At 45.2% G+C, this 24,651-nt stretch overlaps 1 protein-coding gene across 3 annotated transcripts in view; it reads right to left on the minus strand.

Moving 5' to 3' along the window:
* Positions 1-18,185, minus strand: part of LOC135912397 (BSD domain-containing protein 1-like) — a 59,088-nt gene extending 40,903 nt beyond the window's left edge. For 2 of the 3 annotated variants that reach the window (XM_065444851.1, XM_065444849.1), the window contains exons 1-5: positions 18,087-18,185; positions 17,867-17,924; positions 10,267-10,383; positions 8,742-8,897; positions 4,071-4,181 (exon numbers count right to left, since the gene is read on the minus strand). In XM_065444851.1, the coding sequence (XP_065300923.1) occupies positions 4,071-4,181; positions 8,742-8,897; positions 10,267-10,383; positions 17,867-17,924; positions 18,087-18,100 (456 nt within the window). In that variant the 5' untranslated portion in view covers positions 18,101-18,185. The remainder of the gene's footprint in view (positions 1-4,070; positions 4,182-8,741; positions 8,898-10,266; positions 10,384-17,866; positions 17,925-18,086) is intronic. The other variant, XM_065444850.1, reaches the window with a different exon arrangement.
* Between the last annotated feature and the right edge of the window lie 6,466 nt (positions 18,186-24,651).

Consider the following 24,651-nt stretch of genomic DNA (forward strand, 5'->3'; position numbering starts at 1 on the left):
ACCAAGCACAAGTGATAGTGGGCAGAATGAGGAAAGCAACAATGGTCCTTTGCCCACATCCTCCTCGGTGATTGGGGCACTCGCACTAGTCCGGTGCTTCTGCGCGAATGTGGAAGGTTGTGGCCTCAGCTGCTTTGACTCTTAAGACAAAGTGGAGAAGCGCATGCATCGCAGGCAGCAAAATTGCCCAAGCAGAAGAAAATGCAGGACTATTTCATGCGAGACTAAGCTAGTTTCATCAATAAAGTGATTTCATAAACGGTACGTGCTTTCAGCACGTCCAATTCTTCAGCAGGCTTATATCGAATCATGCCCTATATTGAACTGATAGACATTTCTTTGCAAGTTCGATATAGCCGGGTTCGGCTGTATTTCCAACTCCGCCACCCCAGACCACGTGTGCTCTATTGACAGGCGGGGAGCTTTCCCGCAACACCCTTGAAGATAGTGGCGCAATGGGCGTTCCCGACATCTGCGCACTATAGCTGCACATATAAATTATGCCAAGCATGCCATTTGAACGTAGCAGCGTACGCATGCGGCGGCTTCGCTAACTTAACGTAAATGATGCATTGCATATGCCACAAAGACGCCTCCGCAGTGCCGCACTCTGCGGCTGCCGCGCCTCGTGAGAACTGGCGGTTTGCATCCACAAATACGCACGACAGTGCGGGCTCACTGGGCTCAGCCCCAGACTTAATACTTTGTTATTGGCAGTGTTTCAAAATGCTTCGACTGACGGACGTGGTGATCACAGCAAAAGTAGCAGCCAAACGAATACGCTGCCGAGGTTGATTCAGCGAGCGCTGATGTTGCCCCGTTCCCAACTTCAACTGAAGCTGTAGCTGCTTTGGCCCTTCTACACCGCTACTGTGGCACAATAGGAGGCACCGCCCTATCGCTTGTGGATGTAATAGTTCTGCGGAAACCCGCAAGGTGGAGAGAAGTAACAATGGCACAATTGTAGTAATTGTAGCAATTGCTACGATTGGGTGGAAGTCTCATTTTCCCTGGATTAATTACGTCTCTCCACCTTGCAGCTTTCCACAGAACTATTATGTCAAACCCTTCCCTTTGCTTTGAGTTGTTGACAAATCTGCTAGCCACCAGGTTAGCTCAGATAGTAGAGCAGCTGCCCCAGAAAGGCAGTGGTCCTGGGTTCGAGTCCCAGACCAGGACGAATTTCTCTTCAACTGCGAAGCTTTTCTTTGAAGGAACCCGTACGGGTTCCCTTTGTAGCAACGACTGTGTGGATGTCTCACGTTTCCTTCATTAAGCACTTGTGGATCGTTCAGACTATGTTGAGGACTCCGCACACGGCTGCCAATAAGAAGCAGGCAACACTGCTGCAATACTTTAGCCAAATAAATAAATACTTTGTGTGAAGCTTCAAGCGAGTATTAACTGCGCTACGATTGGGGCACAATCGGAGAAAGTTGTTCGGAGCACGCATTCGGTTGCGCCGCACACGATTTGCCTAGAGCACGCCGATTTTGCGGGGCCGACGAAGTGGGCGCAGCCTACACTAATTGTGTGCGGCGCAACCGAACAACAATCCCTGATCATTGATCGATTAGCAGAAGCTTATGACGCACTCTTTATGTAATTTTACATATCAAGTTCTGGCTATATCGAACTGTTTCGTGATTACCGCGCTGCTCAATATATTGAGGTTCGACTGTATTATGAGTAACATGAACCAAGAAAAGCACTTGTCTAAAGAACCTTTCATCGCACACTCAAGGATGGTTCTTCACTGCCTACCGAGCTGGGGCCATTAACACAGCAGGACAGCTACATTTCTCTTAGCTTAAAAAAGCAACAACACACTATGACACAGACAAGGGCTAGCATCCAAGCTAGTGTTAGCGCACGGCCCCATGCTTAACCCTTTGACAGTTAATGCCATAAATATACGGTGCTGTAAGCAAGTCCCATATAGTCGATAACGTAAATTCGGGCGCCATCTGTATGTTTGGAAAATGTGCTAGTTTTTTAACTCTTTGTTGCCCAGCAAGTGCTGCCACCCAGAGTGGATACAAGACATTATTTTTATTTTTTTTTGCTCCACAGGCTCTTGGCTTTCATACTACGGCTTCTCGACACTAGCATTTCTTGACCCTTCACGCATCCGTACGTGCGAAGGTATGCAGTGGTTGGTTTTGGTTTTGTCTTGCAGGCTGTTTCCCATTCGCTGCGCTCCTAGAAAAACTGACGTCTATCTGGTTTCTGATCTCTTAAAGGGTCACAGCTAGCTGCTTGCCTGCCTGTTGCTCACAGTGGTGCAAATACACCTGTTCACAGGCGGGCACTGGTATATGAAAACGATGCTGCCATGCATGCACTTCTTTTCTCAAGAATCGGCTTCCGAAAACCCTCATTGGAAACGGAACAAAGAATTACTGCAGTTTTCTGATTCGTTCGGTTTTTTTTGACAGGCACACAACCATCAAGTTTTCTTGCATATGCTAACAGACACGGTTCAATTATGCCATGGGTGCGTGTGCTGGCTGCTCTGCTGAAAGTGAGCCAATCGACAATTCCTCCAATGCAGACTACCCAAATGCTGAATCAGAATACCATTAATGTCTGATTTTTCGGACTCCCTAGGGGCCGCGAAAATGTAAAAAAAATTGGGCAGTCCAAAAAAAAAATGAATGCATGCTCTTTACTGGCCCCAAAGGTTCAAATCACCACAGGCACATCCGAAATAGCTCTGAAGCCTGTCAGTACATTTATTAGGTATCAGTGCTCGCACTGTTACAAGAGTATCAGTGCTCGCACTGTTACAAGAGACTGCAGGTGCAAGCGTAAAGAACACACACTGTGCTCCATGACAATGGCCCCTTTCCATTCTTAGGATTGGATAGGATAGGAATAACTTTAATGAAGTGCCGGCAAACGACGATTTAACGTGCCGTGACGCTGGCCATTCTTAATATGCTTCACCGCAATACATTGCATATGCTACACTGCGTACCGCCACTGTGTTGCGACGAAGCCAAGTTTTGGGAACCGGCATTATGTAACCCTTGACCCTTGCCGTTTTTTCCCCGCTTCGAAGTCATCCGCACACATGACAAAGGCAGAGTTAACGCCATTGCAGACCGTGGCAAATTCTTTCAATGAAAAGCATGGCATCAAACAGCGGGAAGCTTCGTAGCGAAAGTCACAGCAGCTACGCCTACTGTCGCTGCGATGGCTACGGCTGCCAACGGATCGGCGTGCTACAGCGCTCGTTCGACACTGCAAAATCATCAATATGGCAGCTGTAGTAGCTTAAATTAATGCCGTTTCAAACCTGACTACAGGACACCCGTCCCCAACAGAAATAGTCAGTGAAACACGCCTGCGCACATTCCCGCCACTTCTTTTTTTTTTGTGCGCTGCGTTGAGGAATCTCTCTTAAATTTTTCCTCTATGGCAGGGTCAGAGGCATACTGGTCGGAGGCGCTGCTGCGTGATTTGGCGTGCTGCTGAGAGCATAATTGGAGCACAGTACGTTCGAATTAACCGTCGCAAATGCTTGTGCGTTCAAATTACGGGCGCTTTCGCACAGTGGAAACCACATTACTAGGACGGGACCACAGCGTCAGTTTGAATTAAGCTGAAAGTTTGAATTAATCATGTTCGCATTAACAAGATTTGACTGTATTATTTAAGCCTGGGTAACACCCTCGTTCTTGGCAGTGAATAACAAGATGCATTTCACTTCCTTTCTTCATCTTATTGGAGTGCTTGCAGATTATTTCAGGCATTGCTTACTTATAGTTTAAATTCTCTGCACTAAAGGTAGTATTTGTGGTTGATGTTAAACAGTTAAATGGCACAAAAGCAACCTGCGCCAGCCACAAGGAGCCACATGGTCTCTACATCATATTAGGAATCCTGTGGGATAGACGAAGTCATCTGACGCATGCTCGGGGCAACCAGAGATCACTGGGAGCTCTGCTGAATGCTCTCATCCCGTAGAGGGCATCAATAGGTTGATGATGGCGAACTGCCAATGGACTCTCATGCACACACACCTCCGCCAGTTAATAAAACATGCTCCAAACACTCCCCCTCACCTTGTGGTCGCTCATGTGGAAGGTCTCCAGCCAGCTCTCATACACCTCTGGCGGCGAGTCCGGCTCGTGACAGTAGGTGTTGCGGTCCACCAGGATGGAGTGTAGGCATGCCTGAAAAAAAACGGCGGAGCTAATCAGGGGAGCTTCGCTGTCATTTTCGCAAGGTGAAGGCCAGCTCGCAGCAGCATGCTCGGCATCAAGCAGCCAGCAAAACAACCTGCGTCACAGTCCCAAACTTTCGCTTTACAACTTAATAACAAAATAAAAGTTACCTCGTGTGTACTTCACTCGAATAGACAACAACTTTGCGCATATTTTTTAGCCAGTAGCCCGTAATGGTTATTTCGGAGGTCGTGCTTTACCGGCTACACCTTGGATGTCAGGACACCCAGGGTGGATGTCAGGACACCCAGTTTGGATGTCAGGACAACCCAGCTGTATGTACAGCTGCAGCAGTGAAAGTTGGCAACGCTGTCCTGCAAAGGAGCCTGCGTGAGAGCCCCAAGGCAGCTGTATGATCAGGGCATTGGTAAAATGCGCCGGTGATGAATTATCGCTAAGAACAGCCAGCCAACAGACCTCTAGTGCTTACAACGAAGGGCATAAGAAGTCACTTACACCGCTTTATCGCTTTTGATGTATCAGTTGTTCAGACCGGCAAATTGTGCAAAGGATTTTTTTCTTTTTTTTTCTGTCAGCTGTTAACAGCTATATCAATGTGCAGTACTGACCGTCCCTTACCCACGTGCCACTGCATGGCAAAAGACAGTGTAGAGAGTGAGAAAGTTGCAATGCATACCTTCAATAAAAAATTGCTGTATTGACAGAATACTGCAAAACACGGAGAGAACATACACAAACAAAACGCGCTGTTGACTTGCAACTAAAATTAAACCGGCTATCAGAAAAGTATAACAAGATACAGTGGAACTTCAATGAACGGAAATTGCAAACTGCCTCTTACACAGAATACCATCGGCATGGTTGTTTGGTTTTGTATTCATGCAATTGTACTCAGCTTTGTCTTTCAGTAAACGAAACTCCTGATAAACGGAACCAATTTGCCCGGTCCCTTGAGGTTCTGTTTAAAGAGAGTCCAGTGTAAATTATAAGAGGACCACAAAGGGAGAACATCAGAGCTTCACCTTTAAAGATGATGATGATTTGGGATTTTTATGGCGCAGCAGCCGTGCAGACTATAATGCGCCAAACACAGACACCTTTAAAGCCCACCTTTAAAGCCCACTTCACCTTTGAAACAATTTGTTTTTGCAGTTTACTGCTCACCTGTCATTATCGTAACTGCATCTGCAATGTTCTAGTGCAGCTGAAGCAATACTGAAAGGCATTCTTCTTGTGTGACAAGTCCTCGACAGCATTGGCCATCTTGCGCTCTCATCCCCCACGAGAAATTTTTGGGACTGGTACCTCATTTTCTTTCAATGCTAATCATTCTTTGCATCTTCCAGCAATCTTGTAGTGCCCGGGTAGGTGTCCATAAGTTGCAAGGTTCAACAGTAACATGCAGGGTATGGAAAGACTTGTGCCCCATGGTGGTCACACACATGGAAAAAAGTACAGTTGGACACAAGCGCCAGCCTGTTCGGGAAGAGGGAGGAAGCTTTCCTTTCTCAGGCAGCGCACGGGAAAAGCAAGCGCCATCAGCACCGCTGGGCATGTCCCGCGTGATCCCTCCGACATTGCCCAAGCCTCTTTGGTCACCAGTAAGCAGCGAATGCAGAAGGCTCCACCACCGCTCCAATTTTCCCGGATGTGGTTAGCCAACCGCATTTTTTGCTGTCGCAACTGCCACAACCGCCCATATCCCCAGCTGGTAAGTCAGAAGCCCCTCTTTACCTAACGTCTTCTCTTCAAGGAATTCCTTAGTGATAAAAACTATAGCTACCTGTGCTGCTCGAAGTGTTAGTTGCAATCGTATTACACGCTGTCCAAGTGTACGTGTGGTCGTCTTTGATTGTTTCCTCGGGCTGGTACTGGACCGCGGTTGGTGGGCACATGTGCGCCAACCGCAGTGTGTAATGTGCCGAGGCGTAGCATGATTGGTGCTCCCTTATCTCTACAAGGTATAAAGTAAAGGTGCAGAGAATGGAGGCACTATTGTCATCTTCACTGTCATGCAGTGCTGCCACCAGTGCCGCCCTTATGCCATCATGACCATCACCGACATGCTGCCGTCTTGTTGACACAAAGAATTTTTCACCTCGCAAAGACTCCAGATAACACTTAATACTGTGAGATCGCACATGCATCCCGATATCTCCGGAGCGGCCACGCGGTTATCACGCAATAATCACATACTCGCTCGCGGAGGGTAGCGGGGAGAGGGCACGTTCGCCACTCCCGCTGCTCTTCACGCTTGGCTGCGATGCCGCAGCCCAAAGCACCCCATTCCCTCCTTACCCTTTCCTGGAACCGGGGAGACTCCCTCTCCGCCACCCGGGGAGAAGCACTATCACCCCGATGCACCTTTGTCTTTCATCTGAGGAGCTTGTGGCTGGCCGCATCTCAATTCAGCCGTTGAGACCGCCGCACAACATCCCCCTGCTCCGCTCGGGCCTTCGTGAGTGACTGACCGCCCCAGGGCCCGAGCGCGGATCCACTCTAGGTGAGCTGAACTCTTATCAGCCTCTTTTGTGGTTTCCAACATTGTGCGGTTTCTTTCGCCTCAGATGTTTTGACCATAGACGCCATAGACGTCATGGTTTTGACCAAAACCATAGACGCTCCGCTGCTATGGTTTTGTTTTATACTTGTGTTTGCTATTGTTGTCTAGTTGGTACTGTACTCTAAGGTGAATAAACACCTTAAGTCTGAGACTCACCCTGTCCCCTTGGCCTGAACTCACCGTGGTCGCAACTCACTGCGAACCACGGGTTAGGGGTCACAGCTCTGACTGTTAGGGCTGCTGCGTAAGTGCTAGCGAGCGACTGCCGCTCCGCCAGCGCTGTGTGATCCAGAGAAGGGTCAGGTGCGCACGCACGAACTTGAGTAATACCCCTATAGTACATACCCCAGGTACACAGCAGGTATTTCCAATAGGTACACAACTACTGGCAAAATGCTTCACACAACATCGATTCACACAATGCACGGGTTCCGCATTAATTTTTAAATTTTTTTTTTGCATACGTCACTGTCAGCACGATACTACTGTGAATGCACTTCACAGCTTCTTGAGCTGCACAGCCAACTTGTTGCAATGTGAATATGCTCATTCTACGCTAAAATTATGGTCAGCGCAATAAACCTTCCCAAGTGGTGAATCTACTACATCATCACATCCAAAATTGAAGACAATGCAGACTCTGCAAAGGCTGAGATGATGGTACCGGAACTCTGGTAGTAAAATCATACTGCTGACACCTTCTTGCTGCTCGAGCAGGTCTTTGCAACAATCACGTTTTTGGAAGGTGTGTGCTCTCTGTGCCAGGATGCAGTGAAGAGGACTGAAACAGTGAAGTTATTGACCAATTCCGGCATAAAAACATCGCCACGTTGCCACCCGTTACAGCCCGCACTGCTCTGACTGGCCATTCATTTTATGGCCGGTACAAAAATGGGTCTTGAACCTACTTGCACGGAATACATGCGTTCATACAGCTTTCCATAAAAACTGCCACTCACAGCGGCACTGACCTACACTCTCCGCCGATATGAAAGGGAATGATGAACTTGTGCCCTAACCTTGTCATTTTCTTTGTGTGTACTTGTAATAAGAAAAAGTACTGTGAGAAGGATTCTCAATCCCAGTGATCGAGGTTCTGAGTCGCACATGTGCAAGAATCACCGTTTAAACACAAATCCAGTGCTCCCTTTCACATTGGCAGAGACTGTACAATTCGATGAATGCTACGTGCACTTTGTAGCTAGCGTGGGCTCGCCTTTATTGCCCTGCTACATGGCCGGTTTCAATTATCGTTAAAGTTTATCACTGTTTAAGACTTGGAATAATAATCACAGGAGAGTACAGCTTGTTCGACGGCAAGCAAGTTTGAAAAATAAGTTTGATGCAGTTAAATCTGCACCAAGCATTATCTTGCCAGACTTGAGCATGCTTGAATTTATCCACGTGACAACTTCCGTTTACTATGTCAAGGGTATTAATGGTAGAGAGGTATAAAGCAGCAGTGCTAAGCATTTCACAGGCAAAGCAACATTGAGAAAAGATGTAGCATGTGCCCTTGTACCTTCCGAGGAGCTCCTTTCTGAAGGGAAGGGAAGAGGAATGTGTCAATTTTCCATCGCACTGCCAGGAAACCTCTCATTAACAATGCATAAGCGGTGCCTCATGTAAGAAATGGAAGTGGGACAAGAGGAACACATTCAAGCTTAGGCATAAAGACAAATAGCCTGGCACAATCATACACTAAATGTTCTAAAGGGCCCACTTTTCAGACAAGTCAGGACTGCGATTTTGCAGCGATGCTTTATATTTGATGCTATGCCACTCTTTATCATACGCTGTTCACGACCGGCTGATCCCACTTATAATGCGGGCAGGGAGTTGCTCTGACCTTTGACGAAGTGCAAGAAGGAATAGCATTGGAAGAAGCACTGCTACAATATCATGGCCTGGTATCAGTTAAGCATCGGCATGTGAGCAGCATGCAGTCCCATGACAGCATGGGCAACATTTTCTCTGCAACCCACCTGCCAGCGATCGACAGGATGCACCTCATTGTCGTGGATGATGGACAGCTCGTCATCGGCAGGGTCCCAGGTGGGCGACAGGGCCTCGCTGATGCTCCCGATCAGGCTGGTCAGGCCCTCCTTTGCCTTGGTTGTCACCGAGCTCTCCCCATCCAACTGTGTGGACAAACAACTTTGGTACACGCACTGATCGAAACGGGTGGCACAGCCTCACTGGTGGCGTGTCCCGGATTATCACTTCCAGCGAACTTTTTTTTTTCTAGGGGTGTGGGCACACCAAATTTTGAGACCGAATTGAGAACAAATTAAATGGCAGCTGAGTTGAACCAAGTACGTTTTGAATAGTTTTCGAATGATGAACAGCCATTCTCACCATTACTATAAAATAATCTTCACGTCCTAGTAAATTCACAATGTTAGCAAGTTTCAGTTTTTACAATGCACACTATGAAGCGTTGCTTATTACAAACAGAAATGGAGCAGTAGGTGCAAAACAAGCAGCTTATTTGCAAACTTCGGACTCATCGGCAAGTCCGCATGCTGGTAGTGTACCCAGAAATGTCTGGCTCTTCGGGTCACATAGCATACTCCACATAGCTTCTCGTGTTCTGTCTATGGCAGCCAAAATGAAATTTATCGCAGCTGCGCTCCAATTTTATGCTTATCACGTGCCCAGTGGGCAATTTTAGATATTTTAAAACAATCCGCATATATATTTGTACTTATGAATAGTGACTATTAAATTTTGAGATGAAATGGAATAGGGCAATATTCAATTCAGTACTTGAAAGTTTATGATATTTACGCACCCCTATTTTTCACATTTTGCATGGCACAATGTGCAGACAAAAGTACTGCTTGCACTCGCTATGCTGGCTTAGCGGCTGCAAATTTGTGGTGCTGAGCACAAGGTCACAGCTGAGGCACAACTGTATACGCGAGAACAACAAAAAACAGATCAAAAATAAGATCGTTCAACTTTAAGCAGTTTATTTCCTTGGAATACAATGCTACCATGTGTTCTATGTGGCCAGTGAGAAACACAATGGTCACACATTCCCTGTGTTCCACCACATCAGCCATGTTTTTTACAACTTTTGGATTCTTACTTGGTTCAAGTCCTGTCTAAAATAGGGTCTAAATGTTTTCATAGACTTCTGCAAAAATCTAATGTTTCACTTCATGAAAAAAAGAAAAAGCTAAATTTATGAAGGACTAGTATACATAGGGAGACTTTTTTGTGCCTTCAATTCTTTTTTATATCACCACTATCATTCTAAGCAAACAGCCTTTTATTTCTGTGGAGCAAACTGTGAAGCTGTTTAAAGAATCTGTAGTCCACTAGTAAAAAATATGCAACAACTTTCCTGCGGCAGAGGGTATAACCTATTCTGACTTCAGAATTTTAATCAGTTATTTGAAGCGATTACATGTGAACGTCCGCTATGTGGTTGCGTATATGGCGAATCTATGCAGTGCAACTTTCCAGCTATGCTCAAATCCAAGAAGACGTCCGTTTCCTGACCTTGAGCTTGTCTCGCACAAAGGCTGCTGTCGACGAGACTGCCTGCGCTGTGTCTTGCTGGACTGTGCTCGAGAACTCTGTCAGGTCTCGCTTGAAGAACTCGTACGCTGTTGATGACTGCATCAGAGCGCATTGAGTGAAACAATAATGCCCATTAGGCTGGTTTCGTTACATGACGAGCCACAAAAAAAAGAAGGACTTGCAGCTTAATAATCTCTTCAAGAAGGTATGCGTTCTTATCTTTCTTATAACCACAAATGCTCCAGCTGTTTAAAGAATAAAATTAAGTACCTAATACTGTGCCCCTCTCTTCCACCCTAAATTCAGGTTCTGACACAGCTCAATTATTTTGTTTCATCCTCATGGACATCACACAGCTTTTACAGGCCTAAATTCTCATACCACATATCATTTCCTCAACTACCACTACTCCTACTACTCCCACATACCTCTTGACTACAAATGTTGGTTGTGGCATTTCATGTTGTGCCTTACTTCTATCACCACCTTGCTTTCCTTACTGTGACCTACAGCCATGATTTCCTCCATGACTAACCAACCTTTGGTGCGAAACAAACACTGCAAGATTTCTTGAAGGGCAATATAGCATTACAGAATGAGTCGATGAGCTGCCTTTAGTGTTTCTTTCAAGACTTTCAATAAAGCCAATGGCAGAAAGATATGAGCACGAAAGACTCACACATTACTTTGAACGGCAAGGCATTTGACTTGAAAGGCTTTGTAATGTCACTGGAGTGAGAGAAGGTTTGTAGGAAGCAGTTAGCCATAGCATCATAAAAAGGAATGCTGAAGGCACTAGTGGAATGATTAATTACTAACAAGTTTCCGAAAAATGCATACCCAGCTTCTCAAACGTCAAAGTGGGCAAACCGAAGGTCAATAAGCCCCCACTTCTAATGTGTAGCAGCATAACGTTTTAGTTACATTGGAAAATACCTGTACAATTCAACTTTACCACTATGTTTCTGGGAATTCAGTTTTTGAAAGTTTAGCAAAACTGATACTTGGGGAGTTGGTTAATCTTAATTTTGGGTCAAAAACGCAATACAGACATGGCGGAGACCTAAGGAAGTGATGGGTCAGGGCCTGCCTTGTCACTTCCTGAGCACTTGAGCTGTTTACCTATGATTTTCAAAGTTTGCTTAGGAAGATATACAGCATGCAGTTACGGACACCTATGCTCAATATTAAACATAATTCCAGTCTTTGCATTCATTTATTTTACCCACTTTCTGCAATTAAAGCATTTCTGGCTTCAATTTAACCCCACAAAGCCCAGTGCATAACGTTTGATGAGCTAAGTTTGATAACTAAAAATTTTGATTGAAGCATGTAAACATAATGCAAAGTGAATATAGTATATTTAATATGCTGGAGGGAGCCTTCAGTGTAGGACAGTTCAGCAAAACAACTAGTAATTATTTACAATACGAACTATTCTTGCTCAATTATTGTTTCTTCTTTCTTTTGTGCTCTCCATGGGCAAAAATAAATGTGATGAAGTTGTTTTTTAACTTTATTTGATGTGGAATGGGGCTTGAACTTTCTAGAGCCAAGTATTCATTTACGGCCGCTGACACGAAGAGGTCTTAGAGCAAACACTGCAAGTGGAACAATTAGTGACTGAAAAAGAAAACGCTTATTGTAATACAAGCACATGGACACCACCAAGCAAAAGTATACAGACAACTGGTTCTGTGAAACGTCCAAATTTTATTGCGGACACCTGGTCCTGCGTTGACATGCTTTTGGAAAAATTTTGCGCGAGAAGATGAGGAGAAAGTGAACTGTCCCTCGAGGCATGGGAAAGTGGAAATGATGAGAGAGAGAAGGCGTGAGACCACATGCAGAGAGAAGCGAATGCGCTGAGGCAGCAGCTCAGTGTGCGACGTGGCCTTTGGGAAGTGCCCCGATATACCACAACAGTGCATGGCAGTGCCCGACGAGGTTCCCGAAGACAGTTCCGGCCCTGTTCTGCGCCACTAAGGCTGTCACCACTCACCAAGGCACGTCTTGTGAAACGGCAGTCACCCACGCGTTCAGCCTTGTCCTACGCTACAGTGCGTACCTACTGGTCAGGCTCATCCTATGCAACATCAGCCACCTAACGACTTGACCAGTGGTGTGCCATACCAGTTGCCCTGAGATCGATAAGGTGAGCCATAACATCTGAACCGTCAGGACTTTCCAATAGAACTGTACATACCGGGTGCCTTTCATTTAGCGGCACAAAATTTTTAAATATTGCCTGTGGCTGATAACGCAATTCTAACCATTTATCTAAATTACCCAATGAGGCGGCCATTACTTCTATGAGAAATCTAAATCCTTAACTAAATAATTGCACTAATTAACTTCTTAAGTAATTACTTTAGCCCATATTTCAATCTACGAATTGTAGCTAGTGAGTATTCATGGAGTATCCACTGGGAATGAATTCTTAGGAGTACACCACTTTCGAGATATTTTCAAACCGTCTGATGAAATGCATTGGCATTCCAGTTACTATTGTGCTTCAACGCACAAAACAGCATTATCTTACAAAAGTAAGTAGAACAACAGTGCATTATTACTGGAAATTTGAAGGTGCATATCTGAAAACCGGTGCCACCCTCAGGTTTCTTTCCAAGTGGATATGCCTTGCATACATACTCACTAGGTACAATTCGTAGATTAAAATATGGGCCGTAAAGTAATTAAGAAGTTTGTTAGCATGACTATATTAATTATTCATTTAAGCATTTCGATTTCTCATAGAAATAATGGCCGCCCCATTGAGTAATTTAGATCGAAGTCTTATCCTTGTGCTATTTGCCACAGCCTATTTTTTTAAATTTGGCACAGCGAAGAAAGAAAAAACACCCTATGCTGTAAAACTATAGGAGTTCACAAAGTGTATGGGTGTGCAGGGTTGTTTTGCATAATGCTTGTTCTTTAATTATAAATGTTTCTTTGTGCCTGCGACTTGTCCCCACCTGCCTCTATAGTCTGATGGAATTTGTGACACTTCTTGCCCATCCTGCAGTTAATTCTCACTCTGAACAACACAGCTGTGAGACTACCACTATGCAACCGTTTGCCATGCAAGCTTAGGATAGCAATAAATTCAGTTCTTGTGCAATACCTCTGGTTCATATAATTTTGCATGCAAGCGCACCGTCGAGCGCAAAAATCTATAGACCATGGGAGAGGCAACTGTACTGCCTCGCTGCGCTCGCTAACACTAGCACATCTTGTGTTCAAGAGTTGTGCACTGTGTGCGTGCATCCCTTCTCACCAGCCTACATGTGCATTTGCATGATTTGACGCATGCGCATTAAAATGATGCCGTTAGCGAAAGGTGCCGTGCCACGGACTAAATGTGTAGTTCAAAGTCGCTGTGGTTTTTATGGATTTCTGACAAGCAACACCGGCATGCAAAGTTATAGCTTTACATTTCTTACAACTTCCCTTAAAATGGCCTTGGTAATGTGCCCAGCCTATGAGGTTCGTTTTAAGTATGCAAATAAGAGTTATAAAAGATGACCCTCAACGATCATTCTTAACATCATAAATTCGTAAAGATGCACTTAAGACAGAAAAGGAAGCTGTTTGGAAGAGATGGAAAACAAGAGAATGCAATTAAGATGCAAATGATTTATTTTTATCAGAAAAACAATGACACAGACGCAAGCCTCTGCCATTCCTTCATAGCATTGGGCACGCGTGCACAGAAATTGCGAGAGCGGCGTCGTGTACTCTAACCATTTGCTGTTTTCGTGTGCATGCAGTTGAAGTGTGCTCTCTAGAAAATAAAGAAGAATGCACGCGCAGAACACGTGGTGTCTCAAAGACAACCACACCATTTTCAGAGCATGGCAATACACTTTGGTCAATGTTCCTGCGGTCTCTGGACTTTCTCTCTCAGCAGTACCTACTCAGGTGTAGCACTGTTTCCCACTCATAATCTGCAGCTATGATATACTTTGCTACAAACTAAGGCTGCGTGTGCAAGTGTTGGGTTAAGCGACCATGCATTCAAGGCTATAATCAGTGAGCATTCTACGGTGCCAGCACGTGCAACTTCTCCGCCTGTCTGTTTTCTTTTTTTATGTTGTACTGATAATATTATGCCTCAGCCCAAGTTAGATCAGGTTGGGGCCATCTGTTCCTGATTTCAAGATGTGTGCACCTTTCATGCACTTTTCAGTTTATACCGCACTATTAAATACTAATCGGCAAGCATTTACTTGCAATCATTGGTTTAAACTAAAGAACGAGAACAGTACACATAGCAAATGTCATATCAATATAGTCGAACCCGAATATATCGAATCTGAAGGGGATCACAAGAAAGTTCGATACATAGGTACAATGGCCTCTCTTTAAACGATACCTCAAGGGACTAGGGAAATTGGTTCCATTCATCAGCAGCTCCATCAGCTGAGAGACATTGCAGAGAGCATTGCACTAATACAAAACTAACCAAGCATGAGGATACTATTCTGTTTAAGTGGCAGTTCCGTTTAAGCGATTTCCGCTCATTGAGATTCCACTGTGCGTATGTATATGTATATATATATATATATATATATATATATATATATATATATATAGAGAGAGAGAGAGAGAGAGAGAGAGAGAGAGAGAGAACAAACATTTAACAATCCAAATAAGTGAGAAAGAGTTCTTTCTTCCCCCAAGGTGGGTGGCCTCCTCAGTACAGGTAGCCACTGGCACTTGTTGCTTCCTTGGCCTGGTTCACCAGCTTTTGCTGGTCTTCCAAGTTCTAGGACTACAAGCATGGTATCCCGCAATTCTTAGCGGTCTTCTTCCATGCTTTTGTTTTCAGTTCTTGATTGAGCTTTTTGATTGTTGTGTTCAGCAAGGTTAGGACACCCCATCACCATGTCACAAAAGGTGTCCGGCACCCTTCAGGACAGGCAAAAGTACGAGAAATGGGCCGGGTGCACACTATGCATTACAATGCCGTGTACATAGGAGTTTGGAGACGCCACAAGGCAACTGCCTCTTGTCTGGTTAGATTGGGGTGCGGTAGGGTGTAGACCCTTCTTTCAAATTTGTAATGCTGCAGGATATCCGAATATTTTGGGGTACATCCTCGGACCTCGTCGCCTCTCAGAACCCCTCCGGCAGGAACGCCTGGCTTGTACGATCTCCGAGTGTGGCACGTGCCACTTCTTTTCCCACCAGTGAGTCGTGGCCAGGGGTCCAGAAGATGTAAGTCTCGGTAATTGCGTGAATTTCAATATTTCTTGCAAGATTTTCAGAACTTTGTTGGATATCATGCCTTTTGGGAAATTGCGACATGCGGATTGCAAGTCACTCAATATTACGACATTTTTGGTGCATGTGGAGATGGCCAGTGCTACTGCCCCCTCTTCAGGCCTGTCCAAATCTCTTGCAAGTATCAGGGCAGCGGCCTTTTCTTCACCTTTGGTATTAACTGCAGTTACTGAAAAAGCAGGTATCCCTGGATACTTAGCCGCATCCGTGTATCTTGTGTTAGGATCTGCAGAGAATTTCTTGTGGAGTGCTCCCGCTCTTGCTCGTCTTCTTTCCTGATCAAAATTTCGATGCATACTGCGGTGTACAGGTGCCACTGAGATTGAGTCTCGTATGTGGATTGGGAGTCTCAATTTTTTTGTCCGATTTTGCAGTTGCCTCCACATCGTAACTGAGCTGAAGGAGCGCGCTTCTTCCGGTGGGAGTCAATTTGAGTCTTTCAATCTGGCTTGTTTGTGCGCTTCTGTGAGCTCCTCCCATGTATCATGCTGACAGAGTTTGAGTAATTGTGTCGTAGATTCTTTTTCAGGAATTCCTTCTGCAGTATTGGTAGCTCTTCTAATCATGATGTTTAGTTTTTTAATTTCTGCATTCTTCAGGGCCAGATAGAGGGTGCCACATACGATCCAGCTCGTGGTGAGCGCAATTCTATATGTAAAATAAAAAGTATTATATAAAAATTTTCAAGAGGATTTTACAGCTGTTAGTTCTACACAATAACTCGTTATATATAAGTGCGATATATTGGGGTTCAACTGTATATGGACGCTAATGACTTTAACCTTTTCCGACTCTCCCAAGATAAGTTCGGTAAAAACATGCTATTCCTCATAGTCTTGGAAGGCGTGAGCGTTCACTAGATGCCGACTTTCTCTCCAGGCTAGTATCTAATGCACAAAGCCCTAGTAAAACAGCATCGATAAGCAGATCTAGCACTTGCTGTAGCGAAACCTGCAGTCGTGCACTTGACATCCACCAGTCCCGACTGTGGCCTGCTTATCAAAGCCAGATTACCAAAGGAAAGTCAGCAAACACAAATTGCAGCCTTGCACGCAGACGGCGTATCTACGAGACTCAGTAACAGACACCGTGTATGCCGGTCGCCCAACTTTATGATCCCAACTCGCGCGATATCCAAGAACCAATGCGATCGGTGAAATAAAACGAAGACTGTAATCGCCAAACAAAAACTAAGCAAAACGCCAATGCGCGGCTGCCCGTCGGCACAGGTGGCTAGGCGCGTAAAAGCGAAACGAGCGAAGCGGTTCGTTACACGGCCGCCGTGCCTGGCCATCCAGACATTCGAATGAGTAATCGCTTACGCGGGCACTACAACAATGCATTAGAAACAAAGCTGTTCTGAAGCTCACGATTCAATAGCACCGCAGCTCCACAACAACAAAAACATTTGCTTTAGAAAAGCGACGAAGTTTACATGGAGGTGAGGTCGATTGCACGGGTGACGCAATCGTGCTGTTTTGCGCTCCGCTCAGACTGTATAAAAGCAAACACGTTGATGCAGGCCAGAAACGATTCGGAGTACCTGACTCAAAACTACGACTCCAGCTTCTCACCGCAACCTTTAACATCTGCGTAGCCTGTTAAACGTGCTAGACGAAGACGTTCAAACGGTGACAACGGTCACTCACACAGCCACAACTTCATTATAATAACGGGACGGAGTATTTTCACTATATCGAGACTGCTCTGAACTGCGCACCCGCGCACGTTTGTGAAACGCCAAGCGCAGCTGCGCCAGCTAGACATGCCGCCGCGATGCGGTTTGTTGCCAACGAGCTCGTGCAGGAATTTCAGCTGCTGTGTTGATGATACCAGGACGAAAAACAAAAAAAAATGTCAACATCAGCCGCCGTACAGAATGCCAGGTTCGAAGACCACCCATCGACGTTCGTTCGTTTCGTAAGCTACAAAAGACGGCCCGAGCAATATGAATACCGAACCCCCTCTAAGCGAGGTTAAATGAACACTTTATGTCCGATGCTCGTTAACAGTCACCGGATTGTCACTACGAGATAAGGCGCTAGATATAGTATGCGGGCTACGAACAAGAAAGACTACGGAGACACGCAAAGGCAAAGTACTAACAACAGTCGTCAACGTTATGCAACCGAGAGGCCACGGCGCCGCGCCTCTTTAACAGCGTGCTCGCTGAGCGCAGGGTGATTTCGTCAACGCTAATCGCACAGCGCTAGTTGTAAACTTAAGTTTATTACAGTGTAGCAGTTTAAGACGCCTGACAAAGCGGCAAAGAGTCGCATTTATGATATCTTACCTTGTCTTTCGCTGTCTGTAACCAAGTATTCCACCACGGCGTTTCTTCGTCGGGGTTCCTGCGCACGGAAAAATCGTGGTCTACATGTTAACGCGCAATGCAAGATCACCTTTAGCTGCATGGGGAACAAACATCGTCGTAGCAACAAAATGTCATGCTTACTACGTGTTACAGATATTGTAAATATGTTTAACGTGGTTTTTATTCAGCAGATACTTACGTGCCCTCAGCCATCTTTACATCTTTGCGATGACAGCGACAGAGAACGCTCGTGTGGCTAGAGTTTACAAACAGAAAACCGAAACTGTCGCAAATCGAAAATTTCCACAAGCGTTGAGTAAAAAAATACAAACAAATACTACAAATCCATTGTGTATTCAAACGTATTTAACACGCAACATTCCTGTTATGAATGGGGATATTTAAGGAACTGTAACAAATAAGTTTCGGTTTCGTTAGACATACCGAGTGGCTGCACTCGGTGATGACTGTTTGAGCCAATATACCAGCTCATATTCACGTAATTCCTTTTTTATAATATATAAATTTAGAACACTGTTGCAGTTATAGGCGGAGTTTCATCATAAAATCTGACGCTAGATGCAAATAAAGTAGGAGGACAAATAAATGCGCGGTGAACTATGAACTCAATTCCATATCAGATATACAAGCTTAAAGGGACACTAAAGTGAAAAATGATTTCTTCTGCATCAGTAAAATACCATTCTACAACACCAAAAACACCATTCTTGCAACGATAAGACGTTTGGTAAGCCAGAAAAAGCGCAAGAACGAAATTCCCGCACCTGGGAGCTGTGACGTCTTGGATTTTGATAGCATCTTCTAGGGCCTACTAATTATATAAAGCGGTACAGATTGACTACATTGTGTTCTAAAGGAACCAAATATGAAACATGGCAAGTTTCGGGAGCCTTTATTCAGCCAACGCGGCACAAATGCGAAAACATACTTTGGTATCCCTGACGTCACGCTGACGTAACGGCGCTGGGGTTTTGGCGCGAAATTCAAATACTGATACTTAGACCTTCATTTTTTCATCTAATAATCAAACTATATTTTTGAAATGACTGCCTGTGGGGTTCTCAAACAATGCTTCATTAGTCTAAACTGATTTATTGTTTCGCTTTAGTGTCCCTTTAATTTATTTGATCCTAACGTAAGCTGCACAAAAAAAACGGCACAAACAAAAGCACGTGTAAAGGACGTATTTTGCAAAATATGTTTGTGTACCTTATACACTCTTAAAATGGTTGCACCCTTGGGGCGTATATTTGGCCCACAACAATAATGATCTGCATACCTTGCTTGCGTTTCCTTTCTTGAAAACTCGGCGATCGCTACTTTCTTTTAGAGAATGCTGTGTCACACTGATAACGCGCAAGCCGTTCGTGACTACCGGGCTCGCAGCGTTAAAGAAATGAAAAGAGGGCAAGACAGATGACGATTACAAACTCTTACACTCTTAAAACGGTTGTACCCTTTGGGGTGTATATTTGTCCCACAACGATAATTGTCATCTGCCTTGCTTGCGTTTCCTTTCCTGAAAACTCGGCGCTCACTACTTTCCTGTCGAGAATGCTGCGTCACACTGATAACGCGCGTGCCGTTCGTGACTGGGAAGTACCGGGCTCGCAGCGTTAAAAGAAGGAAACGCGGGCAAGACAGATGACGATTATTGTTGTGGGACAAGATAAGCCCCAAAGGGCGTAAATTTTTCTAAGAGTGTGTAAGCAAAATTACACCTCTTTGCCACACAACGATAATCGTCATCTGTTTTATCCGCATTTACTTTCTTTAACGCGGCGAGCCTGGTACTTTCCAGTAACGAATGGTATGCGCGTTATCAGCATGACATAGCATTCCTGACAGGAAAGTAGCGGGCACGGTGTTTTCAAGAAAGGAAACGCAAGCAAGGCAGATGACGATTATCGTTGTGTGGCAGAGATACACCCCAAAGGCTGTAACATGCACTCTTAAAACTGTTGCACCCTTTGGGGTGTAAATTTGTCCCACAACAATAATCGTCATCTGCCGTGCTTGCGTTTCCTTTCCTGAAAACTCGGCGCCCGCTACTTTCCTGTCGAGAATGCTGCGTCACACTGATAACGCGCATGCCGTTCATGACTGGGAAGTACCGGGCTCACCGCGTTAGAGAAAGGAAACGCGGGCAAGACGGATGACGATTATTGTTGTGGGACAAGATAAGCCCCAAAGGGTGTAAATTTTTCCAAGAGTGTGGCATATGAGTGCACTCTAACAAGTGTACACCCTTCGGGGTGTATGCCACATTCGTGTACAAAGGCACACCCTTTGGGGTGCACATCTGCAACACAAAAATAATAATTTTCCTTGCTTGCGTTTACTTTCTTGAAAACGCCGCGCTCGCTGCTTTCCTGTCGGTAATGCTATGTCATGCTAATAACGCGCATGTCGTTCGTTACTAGGAAGTACCGGGCTCGCAGCGTTAAAGAAGGGAAATGCGGACAAGACAGATGACGTTTATTGTTGTGTGGCAAGATACAACCCAACACTCTAAAAACGGTTGGACCCTTTGGGGTGTATATTTGTCCCACAACAATAATCGTCATCTGTCTTGCCCGCGTTTCCTTTCTTTAACGCTGCGAGCCCGGTACTTCCCAGTCACGAACGGCATGCGCGTTATCAGTGTGACGCAGCTTCTCGAAAGGAAAGTAGCGAGCGCCGAGCTTTCAAGAAAGGAAACTCTGGCAAAACAGATGGCCATTATTGTTGTGGGACAAGATAAGCCCCAAAGGGTGTAAATATTTCTACACTCTTAAAACGGTTGAACCCTTTGGGGTGTATATTTGTCCCACAACAATAATCGTCATCTGCCTTGCTTGCGTTTCCTTTTATGAAAACTCGGCGCTCGCTATTTTCCTGTCGAGAATGCTGCGTCACCCTGATAACGCGCATGCCGTTCGTGACTGGGAAGTACCGGGATCGCAGCGTTAAAGAAAGGAAACGCGGGCAAGACAGATGACGATTATTGTTGTGGGACAAGATACACCCCAAAGGGTGTAAATATTTCTAAGAGTGTAAGAGTGTAATAAACGTTTACACCTTTTGGGGTGTATATTTGCAACACAACAATAATCGTCATCTGTCCTTCCCGCATTTTCTTTCTTGAAAACGGTGCACTCGTTACTTTCCTGTCGAGAATGCTCTGTCATGCTGATAACGCGCATGTCGTTTGACACTTGGAAATACCGGGCTCGCAGCGTTAAAGAAAGGAAATACGGGCAAGACATGACAATTATCGTTGTGTGGCAAATATACACCCCAAAGGGTGCAACTGTTTTTAGAGTGAGTGAACCTGCACAATAACGTACATATACCTACAGAACGAGCAATTATATAGCTACAAATCATGTGTCTACACTCTTACAAAAATGTACACCCTTTGGGGCTTATGTTGTCCCACAATGCTAATCGTCATCTGTCTTGCTCGCGTTTCCTTTCTTTAACGCTGCGAGCCCGGTACTTCCCAGTCGCGAACGGCTTGCGCGTTATCAGTGTGACAAAGCATTCTCGACAGGAAAGCAGCGAGTGCCGAGTTTTCAAGAAAGGAAACGCAAGCAAGACAGATGACTATTACTGTGGGCCAAATATACACCCTAAAGGGTGCGACCCTCACGAGCGTACACTCTAAGAACAGTTTACACCCTTTGGCTTTCCCCTTCTGCCACTCAAAAATAATCGTCATCTGCCTTGATGCGTTTCCTTTCTTTATCGCTGCAAGCCCGGAACTTTCCAGTGACGAACGGCACGCGCGTTATCAGAAGAGGCACTCCAAAGGGTGTAAACTGTTCTACACTTTTAGAAAAATTTACACCCTTTGGGGCGTATCTTGTCCCACAACAATAATCGTCATCTGTGCTGCCCGCGTTTCCTTTCTTTAACGCTGCGAGCCCGGTACTTTCCAGTCACGAACGACATGCGCCTTATCAGTGTGACGCAGCATTCTTGACAGGAAAGTAGCGAGCGCCGAGGTTTCAGGAAAGGAAACGCAAGCAAGGCAGATGACGATTATTGTTGTGGGACAAATATACACCCCAAAGGGTGCAACCGTTTTAAGAGTGTATGCTGATAACGCGCGTGCCGTTCGTTACTGGAAAGTTCCGGGCTCGCAGCGATAAAGAAAGGAAACGCATCAAGGCAGATTACGATTATTTTTGTGTGGCAGAAGGGGCAAGCCAAAGGGTGTAAACTGTTCTTAGAGTGTAGCAGACACAACACAATATGTTGCGCTACCCATGGAAGCGCAAGTGGGCTACTATGGATATATATAGATACTAGAAACAGCCAACGCTGGTGAAGCTATAGCTCAGACATCTTCAAGATACGAAGGCGAATCATAAAGTCTTTGCCCCTGTTATCTTTTTTGCTTTTTTAGCCAAATTACGGCTGTAAATGTGAAGTCAACATATCCATTCCCAGTGGTGCACCTTTCTTGGACCGGCCCGGCTACAGTGCATTGGAGCCTGGCCTTATCTGCCGGTTGTTCCCCGGCACGGCGCTGCTGTCAGTTGCACGAAATACCCGGAGACCACTCAGCACTTCCTAATGGTATGCGAAGATATCACCCAGTGAGAACCATAGCTACCGTAGGGTAACGTACATCTTCCAGAAGTGCTTGGATTTAAAGTGGGCGGATTGCAACCATTGTTACGATCGGCCTGCGGAGGCTGGCAATCGGTGAAAGGTCGTCGCTAGGCCATGCCGTTGCTCGGACGTTCAAACCTCGAGCAATACGGTCTGTCCTAGCGTTTCCTGCCAGTCGCTCGTGTGCCGGACACCAGACGATAGTGTGGTGCCCCTCTAGTTGAGTGCCTAAAATGTTGATTATTGATTTGGGCGCCATTCTTTGTAAAAACAGGCGGCAAGCCCCTTGTGAGTCGGATAATATGACAGCCGAATTGGTTTGACGCTCGGCGTCCTGAATGGCCAAGGCGATGACTGCAGCCTCTGCCACGCATGCCGAGGTGGTTTTGAAGGATGCCGTTGTTATGTTGTTGTTGCATGTAGAGACTATGGTGAAAGTGTCTGAGCTGGCTCGACTGGCATCCGTATAATATACTCCCGGTCCCATGCCGAAACGTTTGTGAAGGGTCTTTGCCCTTGCTCTGCGCCGTCCGGGATGGTACTTGGGGTGCATGTTTTTGGGAATTGGGGCCACCGCGATGTGTGATCGAACATTGCGGTCTATCTGTGCCGTTTCCTCTCCGCAATACTGGGGTCTCACGGGGAAGCCTAACCTCGCCAATACTTCCCTGCCCTGAGTTGATGAACAAACTCGTTCTTTCTGGGCATACAACGTCGCGACTGCGTACTCATCGTTGAAATCAAGAAAAAGAAATGGGCACGGGCAGGACATGTAATGAGGAGGGAAGATAACCGATGGTTATTAAGGGTTACGGACTGGGTTCCAAGGGAAGGGAAGCGGAGCAGGGGCGGCAGAAAGTTAGGTGGGCGGATGAGATTAAAAAGTTTGCAGGGACGACATGGCCACAATTAGTACATGACCGAGCTGGTTGGAGATGTATGGGAGAGGCCTTTGCCCTGCAGTTGGCGTAACCAGGCTGATGATGATGATGATGATGAAAGCTACTGACCTTACTGCGCATAATTTGCTATTGCAACAATGATTCGCCTTTCGGGCGAGACTACGACTTTTCTTTACAATCATTTATAGTTACGTTTCAAAGCGAATTCGGGGCACCGACACACATTGCGTTGCTTTACATTTGATATCGACCACATCGCCAGTGGTCAGCCTACAGGGAGTCCCCAAATGGCGGAAAATTCTCGTACAGAGCCACCTGTATCATTACTTGTCGTCGTTGGCGTTATATGAACAGAAAGAATGTGAAATAAGAACCGGGCAGAAAAGATTGTCGTGCTGTCCTGTGGTGCTCTTCGCTTACGCTGTTTCCTGTCCTCTTCACATTTCATATAGTTTCACGTCCTCTCACCTGATTCTTGCGCTGTTGTCCATAGTAGTTGTGCTGCTCATCAGTGACCTGGCGCAATCCACAGCGGGGAATCGGCCGTGAATCGGGTGGTGCAAAGGTTAATAATAATAATAATAATAATAATAATAATAATAATAATAATAATAATAATAATAATAATAATAATAATAATAATAATGGTGATGATGATAACGATGTTGTTGATGATGATTATGATGATGATGATGATTCCAATAAAACTGTAAGTTGAACTTGCGTGAATTAAAATTTTGTGACATGGATATAAGCTCTATTGTGTATCTACATTTATTTATTTTTTTCAACATACTGTCAACCCTAAGCTTGACAGTGTTATTACAGGAGTGGGGTAAAAAAGGAAGAAAAGTTTATACATAAGCAGTTGCAGTAATAGCAATTGTCAGGGGCAAATTCGCTAAACAAGTAAAAAATAACAAGAAAGAAATATACGTACAGCAGTAAGTATGAATACGAGTATTGACAAGCATGCCAATAGAAAAAGGAAATAATCATATGGAGAATGCAAACAAATACTATGACATCAGGCTCATGAGTATTAAGTGAGTTATGAAACACTTCAAGGAAATCATCAATTCATCAATCATCAATCAAAGAGTATTTCTTTTATCGAACGCATCTGGAGAGAAAAGAGTAATATATTGTTGTTGCACGAATATTATTGGAGTGTGAGATCATGCGCATGACGTAGGTGCCTTGTTTTCCTAGTTTCGACGTATCTTGTGTGCTCTATCT

Source organism: Dermacentor albipictus, chromosome 6 (assembly GCF_038994185.2).
Source record: "Dermacentor albipictus isolate Rhodes 1998 colony chromosome 6, USDA_Dalb.pri_finalv2, whole genome shotgun sequence".
NCBI classification, from domain to species: domain Eukaryota; kingdom Metazoa; phylum Arthropoda; class Arachnida; order Ixodida; family Ixodidae; genus Dermacentor; species Dermacentor albipictus.